Consider the following 9,365-nt stretch of genomic DNA (forward strand, 5'->3'; position numbering starts at 1 on the left):
TCCAGAAAGTCCAGTTAGAGTAAGAGACTGATGAGCTGGGTTTTTGTTGCAGTACTACTGTTGGTCTGAACACAGGATAGAGACGGGGATGAACCATAATGCGTTTCCCACAGCTATATCCACTGTGAACTGAATCCAGTCTCAATTCCAACTCACAGGAAGTCACCCCAAGAGGGTCCCACTGTGCGTTTTCTTGTTTGCTTAGGTGTTGACAGGAATTATTAATATTGGCATTGCTGTGTACTCAGATTTATTATTATTTCAGCAAGTAACCTTCAACAATCACCTGATCTTACTAACTGAACTGCAGTGCACCTGCTGAAGTTCAAACTAAAGGCAGAGGCAGTAGGTGCTAAAACGTCTGCAGTGAAACCTGAGAAGGAACTACCAGGTAGGATGCAAAGAGTGTGCTGATGCTGCCTCTGGCTGAACGCATTCAGGCAGGAACTCAGAGCAAGTATGACCTATCAAGTATTAAATATGATGATTTCAGGGTGACTGGGTCCTCTATTTTGAAAAGCAAAAAACATAAAAATGCAACACTGGCACTTGAAACCTTAACATAACATCCACTATTTTGTTTCAGGCTGAGTACCAAAAACCATTAAGAACCAAAACGTGCACACGATCCTCGACAGCCTCCTAGGTACTATACCACACACTGGAAATGATGTACTTCAACACAAAATGTGTTTAATTCTGCTCCTCCTGACATGTGGAAAAATGAGTCTATGAATGTATGCAATGACAGTGCCAACCTCAAAGAAGTCATTTATTCAAAAAAAACCCAACAAATTTGCAGCAGTGACCTTTTCCAGAACATGAACCAAAATGAATGTTTTCCATTCCATCGGAGCTGCATGTTGCTGCACATAATTCGATCCCTGGCAGAAGCAGTCAGGGACTTTTTTAGGTTGTGTTTAACTTCGTGAACTGTGTCACATTAAGCTGAAGTGTGCTGAAAAGAAATATACTTTCGTAGATGGCATTTTTATGTAGTTGTTTGCGGTTTGTCGATTTTATTTTGGAAAATCTTAAGTTGGGCTATGACCGACTTTCAACAAAAATAACAGGACTCAGCCATTTCTAAGTGGCTCGGGACAGTTAACTACATGCTGTAGCTCCGGAGCAAGAGCAGGTCATCTACTGATCAGAAGGTTGGTGGTTCGATCCCTGGCTCCCCCTAGTCTGCATGCCAAATATCCTTGCATCCATTGGAGTATGAGAGTGTGTGAATGCGTTAGTTAGAAAGCACTTTAAAAAAAGAAAAAAAAAAGCATAGAAGATAGTGCTTGGGTGAATGTGGCATGTTGTATAGAGCACTTTGAGTACGGGAGAGTAGAAAAGCGCTGTATAAGAATCAGTCCATTTACCATTTACCTGTCCATGCACATAAATACCAGTCAAAACTGAAGAAAAAAAATATATCTGAAAGTTTAGTAACTTTGACCCTAAAATATGTTTTGCAAGCTTTTTCCCCTCTGGAACTTTGCCGTTGCTGAATTCTCCCATTGATTTCAGTTCAGGACTGACTGATGTGTTTCTCTCTATAATACTCTGACACCAGCAACTTTAAATAAATACTTTGAAAATCAATCATTTTTGTGCAATGTCTTACATTCTCAAACACCGTTTCCATCTATCCTCCATTTTGCTACAAGCTCCACAGATTAGGGATCACGTTTGTGCACAAATATGGATGTTCTTGCAGTTTTTTCATGTGGACGATATTAACCTCCTAAGACCCGAACTCTTTCATGGCATGCATTTTTAATTTCTCTTTGCTATTTGGGCTGATTGGGACCTGATGAATGTTAAAAAAATAAAAAAAATCTTTTTACCTGATTTTGCTCTGATTTTTGGCCTGATATCCACATATGAGGACATTTGTTTAAAATTTTGATAGAACAGTGGCAGTATAATGTCCTCATAAGAGATATCTGGCCCTTGTAGAGCAAAATTTAGTATTGTAGTCTAGACAACCCAAAATGTGATGTCCACATATGTGGACGCCAGGTCCTAGGAGGTTAAAGTTCATTTGCCATATGATATGCACAATCAGTGTCAATAACATCGCTGTTTAAACTCTCCTCCTCCCTACTTCTATCATTTGCTTTTAAGTAATTTTGGTGCTGTAAACATCACTTTCCCAGCTGAGATAGTAATCGGCACTTCCCGACTGAACTTCCAGAATAAAACAAAAATGAAAACAGGATGTAGTGAGTTGTGAGTTTGGGCCTGTGCCTAGAGTGAAAGATGTAGATTAGGTGTGCCAAGATATGTACACCCAATCATGTGACCGCGAGGTCTAGATGTTTACGCCCAACAGCAGCAGAGATGCTTTAAAAAAACAAACAAAAAACAAATTCACATATAGCAAAAGCAGCTCAGAGATCTAAATCAAAAATTTCATGTGTTTGACAACCCACTGCATTCAGAGCACCACTCAGTATGTACACTGATCCAAAGACCCAGCTGAATGATGAAGGGCCAACACAACAGCAAGCCAGATGGTGGTGAAACACTTTTATCTGTAACTTCACCTTCAAAATAAGACTAAGGACTTGGCAATTTTTTTTGGTTCCCATAGATGGAAAAAATAAAAAGAATCTGAAATGTTAGAATGATTTGCGTTATTGTTGTAACTGTGCAAGTAACATCTATGCATTGGGAAATCTTCAAAAACAGGCATCCAATGGAGAAAAAGCAATCGCTTCTCTCTTTAAACTCTTAAAAACACAGATTGAATTTCATAATCCAAGAGAATAAACGCGTGTGAGCGAGCACTCAGACATTTTCTGGGCCAGCAGGACACATGAAACATTTATAACATGAGGTAAGTGTGGAGAAGCACTCACAGTGTCTCCTATCTTCAGGTCAGCACACTTCCTGAGGCCTGGCAGTGGGTTTCCATCCTGACAGGTGGCAGTGAAGGAAAGGCTGAGGTCCTCTGGGTGGTCCCACACTGACAGTTCCACTTTAGAACGGATGTTCTAAGGAGAACACAGCCAGGAGAGTTCAGTCATATGTGGTAATAAACCGAGGGTTTAAAACAAAAACTTTTAAGGCAGAGTAAAATAAGCCATCAACAGCAGGACTTGTTGCACTTTCAACGCTGTTTGAGCATCTAAGTGGAAAACAGGGTGAAACAGGAGGAAAGCATTTATAGCCAATCTCACCACAACCTCAAGTGCTGTGCGTGAATGCAGGTGGCTTGTGTGGGGACACAAAATACCACAGCTCCACAGCTGGCTCTGTGGAACATGTGCACGCTCAGTTTGCAGTTGTTCATTCAGCGCTGCGATGCAAAATTGCCAGGAACAAATCAGGAGAGTTATTTGGTGCACATGGATAAGCATGACCTCATTCGACCCTTCGCTCTCTCCCTGTCGCACACTTGCACTTTTATCACCCTTAACACAATCACAGCATGAAGCAGCTTTGTCCCTCAGTCAGACCTGAGGAGGAACCTCACGGCGCTTAGAAAAGCCCGTCCATCGATCAAACCTCAGAGGTGGATATAATGTGGCAGCTGGAATGTTAACAGGCCCCGAGTTAACAGCGCTTCATTCAGCATTGCTTCCACGCACTGAGCATGTCAAGTGTGCATTTGACACAACTTTCTGCCACTCAGAATGCACCGACTCAGCCAAGGGAAAAGAAAAATCTGTCTCCCCCACACATAAAAATATTTAGGGAAAGCTTCCCAGCATGAGGTGCAGTTTCCTGGTTTCAGAAAGCTGTTTGTTTAATAAGAAGCAATCAGACGACTGTGGCTCCAGTTTAGGAGCGAGGCACAGGGAGTTAAGACATGGTTGGCTTTAAATAAAAAGGCCACAGAGGAAGCACGATGTGCATTTCTGTATCAGTGTAGCCCTCGCTGCCATCACAGCTCCACAAAGCAGTTTTTATCCAGATTCGTACGTCAGCCAAACTAAGTTAGTAATAGACTGATACGCATGGAGAAGGTGTGTGTGTTTTGTTTTTTGTGTGGTTTTCTTTTTACTGGTCAGATCAAATTTGGCCCATGAATTAGAACAATTCTGAGAAGCCTGCATTAAGATAACTCTACCTGTGACTAAGAGAACAAAATTATTTCTTGCACCACGCTGTTAGCATGGCTTTTAATGTTGTAAACTGGGCCAATTTAAAATGGGAGTCTATGAAAACGGTCTTGGTTTTTGAGAGTTCGCTGCTTACTCGACACTTGATGTAGATTTAAGGCTGACTAACTTCATCATTAGAGGACAGGGGAGATTAACTGTCATTTGCAATTCTCAATAATAATTTAAAGACTAGAGGAAAGTATTAAACATACACATAAGCAGACGCATTACTGCAATCCGATTACTTTTTTCAAGTAATGAGTAAAGTAAGGGATTACCTATTGCAAAAAAGTAATTAGATTACTGTTACTTTCCTGTAAGCACACTGCGTTACTAAACCGTGATTTTGCAACAGACGTGCAGATCAACAATGGATAACATGAAGTGCGGGAGAGAGTACGACTATGCAGCGTTTAAAGCCTGGAAGTACTGACCTTACTTTGAGTTTGATTCCCTACAAAACATTAGCGTCTGCTGTACACTCTGCATGGCGAGAAAACTTCTTCCTACAGCGAAAAATTAAAAACTTCAAATCTGAGCAAGCGCCGAGCACGCTGCCACGGGAAAGTGAAATTCACAGAGAAACCCCCGGATCCCCCCACTGACATGACCGCTGAGGCACCGGGCAAACCTCCACCTGCCCCACTCCTGCTAAAACAGCTGAAAATAGATTTAAGAGCCACAGGACTTAGTGCTGCTGAATCTTTGATTTTATTTATTTTTTACTGTGTTTTATTTGCATCTATTTCAAAGAGTGATCGTAAACACAAAAAATTATTTTATTTTATATGCTGGAATATGCAGGAAATAGGTTTAAATGTTAAACAATCTCTTCAAGTCAAAGATTGTTGCATATAATTTCATTTTTGCGTGTGCAATGTGCTTAAAGTTAAAAGATTAAAACTAATAAAACAATTTTTAAAAAGAGACTGAAAGGTCTATTGTTTTATTTCATAATCTGGTTGTGTATCATGTTTTCAAAAAGTAACTAAGTAATAAAGTAACTAATTGCTTTTGATAATAAGTAATCAGTAAAGTAACAGGATTACTTTTTTGGAGAAATAATCAGTAATTAGTAAGTAATTACTTTTTTCAACTAACTTGACCAACACTGCTCATAAGCTTGTGTAGCAGAGCTGGGTTTAGTCTCTCAGTTTGAGTCTGCTCTGATTCAGTGAGTCTGTTTTATGTGACAAACAGTTTGAAACTCAACTTCTATTGAACCTCCACATTCAGGAAGCTGAGACAAGAGGGTGTTTGGCATTTTTGCTTCATAAGTACACTTTAAACCCTAATGTAAAATTAATTAAATTTCCAAAGTAAGGTAAATTGTTGTTTTCTTCAACCATATGTACTGAAAAATTTGGAGCTTCTGTGGCATTTTATCCCACTTTAAGTTACTTACTTAACCATTTTGACCAGTTTGAACTAGTTGGTAAATTTAGTGCGGTACACTTTTATTATTTTACAGTTCTGTTGACCTTTGTTTACACTGTAACTTATGATTTATCTAATATACTAATTATTATATTTCTTTTCGGGAGTCAGTCAGGTAATCCATTCTACCTTTATTAAGATTTTGGATCCCTGTGAAAACACATGCGTCAAAATCAGCTGTTAAAGACATGAATGTATCACTCCTCCCCATCAAAAGCAAAACCCTTTACGTCATTATTTGGCTCTCTCACTCACACCAGCGGGAAAGCAGACGCTCAGCTGCACAGATTTGCTTTACTCACGTTGTAGGCTGCGATAATCAGCTGGATGACATTCTTGGAATCCTGATCAAGGATTTCTACTGTGGTTCCTGGGATGAGTGCAGTAAAATCCTTTGGAAAAACATGAAAAAAAAAAAGGAGGCACCATTGATGGTTTAAGATTTTAAATACTGTTAGAATGTGTGATCTTTAGCTTGTATAGACAAAAATTCAGAGTACCTTGTAGATCACGTACAGCCTTTTCGTCACAGCAAAGATGAGAAAGATGTTGTTTTCTGCCAGTTTCTCCCCGAGAAGAGCCAGAGAAGGATAGTCCTGGAATAAGAGAGAAGGATTTGGATTCCCATCAGAAAGAACAGCCCATCTATATCTTAACATTCTAGTATCACAGCTGAAGCATTCCAGATTGAAGATGTGAAAGTCTGGAGTGTGGACTTCCACATATGGAACTGCCAGGCAACACCAGAGTGTGGTCCACCATGGGGTCAATAAACCAGAGCTTCAAATAAATGATTTCCACTTTAAATGATTTTGATCCATGTTTACTTCATTAGTCTTCTGGCATCTACAGAAACCTGTAATGAACTTATGTCTGAAAGCCTGTCTTTGTGCAGTATTACCGACTATAAGAAACCAATCCACTGGTGTCAGAAGGATAATGCATCTCATACGAATACTGCTCTTCATTAGCTGTTCTTTGAACAAGGACGCTTAAAAACAAAACCAAAAAGCACCAACACACCTCTACATGCTCCTGTAGAAGCTTCCAGGTGTAGATGTGTATCTGGACCCTTCACGGGCTCTTGTCATTAATAAGAATGTCATTGTAATTACCTGCTTACATGAGAACTTAACTGATTCAGTAGGTAAGTAATTCACTAAAAAAACAGAAGAAGAAGAAGAAAAAAAAAGCCTAGTTCTCAAATCTAGTAATGTAGTGTGGCTAAAAGCTGGGTGGAGACACAAGGCCATGAAAAGGGAAGCAAACTATCCTAAAAGCCTTTGTATGAAAGAATGCAGGAAGTTCATCATGTCATTTCTTTTTGCCTTTCAATGACCAAATGCTGCAAATTCCAGCATCCGTTCACGGGTGGGTTTTGCAGTGAAAAGCACCTGACGTTTACTGAACACCAGCAGTATGAACTACAATACAGAAAATTCCAGGTTTCAAATTTCCAAAGAGGATTTTGAATAGAATTTTCCAAAAGACATGTTGCAGAGTGGCTTTAGCTGAAATTGCACCGCTTCCCTTTTTCACTGCTTTGCTAAATCCATAGATGAAATGAAAACCCTGAATACTACTTTGTATTTTCAGTCTTCTTACCATCTTTGTGGAAGCGCTGTACTCGTTGTTGTCATTGAGGTGACACTGTCCGTCGTGGGGATGAACAAGACCACCGAGCCTGCCGTCCAGAGCGAGGTGAGGTACATCGTCTGTGGCGAACACCAGTAGGTGATAGGCCTCTTTCCTCCAGCCTATTTTTTCCTGTAAATGGGAGGAGTAAGTTACTGGAGCTAATTCTAGCTACAAAAACAAATATCAGCATCCTAATCGCCGTCATCATTAGAAGCAAGCAGCAGCTTCCAAGGCTGATAACGAAACCAACCCAGAAATGTCAAAAAGTGCCGTTCCTCTAACGGGACTGACTCCAATGATCCCCACAGACCCCCACGTTAAAATGTACATCTTTACAGAGAGGTTTCAGCTTTTGTGGCCATTTTCCTACTTAATAATCACTGCTTTTTGAGACTATACACTGCTTTTGAGACTATACAGCCCGAGAGTTTTCATAAGATAAGTTTTAAGATAAGATAAGATAAGATAAGATAAGATAAGATAAGATAACCTTTATTAGTCCCACATGTGGGAAATTTGTTTTGTCACAGCAGGAAGTGGACAGTGCAAAAGTTGTGAAGGAAAAATTAGAATAAAATAAAATAAGAATAAATACCGTACACAACTGTACAGAATAGAATAAAATAAAATACTATATACAGTAGAATAAAATAGAATAAAATATACAATAGGATAAAAATAGAATACAAATGCTATATACAATTGAGTAAAAATACAACGATGCCAGAAAAGATTATTGCACATTAGTGTTATTGCACATTTGTGGATGTGTGTGTTTGATCAGTTAAAGTCTTTATTGTGGAGTCTGACAGCAGTGGGGAGGAAAGACCTGCGAAATCTCTCCGTCCCACACCGTGGGTGCCGCAGTCTCCCACTGAAGGTGCTGCTCAGTGCTGTCACAGTCTCATGCATGGGGTGGGAGATGTTGTCCATCAGGGATGACAGCTTAGCCACCATTCTCCTGTCATTCACCACCTCCACTCCCATTTTTCCTATTTCTTAAAGACATGATTTTCAGTTAGTGTTCAATTGCTCTAGATTGTTTTGACCTTCAGTCAACTACTTTTTGTTTCTTTTTTAAAGAAAACACTGGAAAACATGCTGAGATATACCAAGTTATTAGTTTGTAGCTAATAACTGTTTGGGAATCACTTTGTTGGTGAAAAAATATTATGCCTGTGAACTACAGCTGATAAGGGCTCACAGATATCATTTCAAACTGTCGGATGTGTAGACACAACGCTGGTTCATCCCTCGAGTTAGATTCCTTTTTATGCTTCAGTGATTCTTATTTCAGTGTTGGTGTAGAGAAATTAGAACAACGTCAGAGGAGTTTTGAGCTGGATGTCAGTTTTCACTCTGCATCTTCTAACTCCATAGTCACGAAGAACATGAAAGTGACCCACGTCTGAATCACATGATGCTGACACTTTGATAGACTGGTAAAGCTTAGCAATGATACGCAGCTCATGTGCTCCCAAGTCCACTACTGTACAACAAGCCAGACTTTTCTCTGCCTTTATCAACAGGAAACAACAGGCGAGGCACCGAGAACGCTGACAGAGTGCTGACTAATGTGTAAAAACAGCATTTCAGCCAATGAGAAAAGAGGGCTCGGCATTTTTTTTTGCCCTGTACAGTGCACAATAGAGCTGTGGATGCACCTATCAGTGACCTCTCTGAAGATGAACCGCAGCTGTGTCATAAGACTGATATCTACATCTAGGTGTGTGATGGGTGGCCTTTCCTGTTATTGTGGCTGTACCGTAGAAGAGGAAGCATTTATGCTGCTTGTAAATAAAAAACAGAATAAAATACTGCCTCAGTGAGTGAGACTGATAAATGACCACTGGCCGCCTAAAACGGTGCAAATTAAGTAAATTACAACGCAGGAGTCAACTGGAAGGAGTCATGGTCCTCCTTTAGAAATGATTAAACTGGAAGAGGAACACGGGGATATGACTGGGCCTGCAAGGCACTCGTCCTCATGTTTAACCAGCTGCACCAGACTGTACTTCCTGTCATCTCCACCCCCCCCGATGTTTTTAATTAACAAGCAAATAGGCAGGATGCCTGTCACAGAGGCTCCTGTCACAGGAGCTGTCCCTGTGACCTGTTACCAACTGTGAACAAATAAATCTTCAAAGGGTGCAATAGAAGACTACTCAAACATACTTTATGAAA

General features: G+C 40.1%; 1 protein-coding gene across 1 annotated transcript in view; it reads right to left on the reverse strand.

Annotated features, from left to right (window-relative positions):
* itgb5 (integrin, beta 5) overlaps window positions 1-7,511 on the reverse strand; it is a 45,058-nt gene extending 37,547 nt beyond the window's left edge. The window contains exons 1-5 of the mRNA XM_039599812.1: window positions 7,464-7,511; window positions 7,149-7,310; window positions 6,044-6,139; window positions 5,846-5,935; window positions 2,859-2,993 (exon numbers count right to left, since the gene is read on the reverse strand). Of these exons, the coding sequence (XP_039455746.1) occupies window positions 2,859-2,993; window positions 5,846-5,935; window positions 6,044-6,139; window positions 7,149-7,310; window positions 7,464-7,511 (531 nt within the window). The remainder of the gene's footprint in view (window positions 1-2,858; window positions 2,994-5,845; window positions 5,936-6,043; window positions 6,140-7,148; window positions 7,311-7,463) is intronic.
* Between the last annotated feature and the right edge of the window lie 1,854 nt (window positions 7,512-9,365).

The sequence above is a fragment of the Oreochromis aureus genome, linkage group 16 (genome assembly GCF_013358895.1).
Source record: "Oreochromis aureus strain Israel breed Guangdong linkage group 16, ZZ_aureus, whole genome shotgun sequence".
In the NCBI taxonomy this organism is placed as follows: domain Eukaryota; kingdom Metazoa; phylum Chordata; class Actinopteri; order Cichliformes; family Cichlidae; genus Oreochromis; species Oreochromis aureus.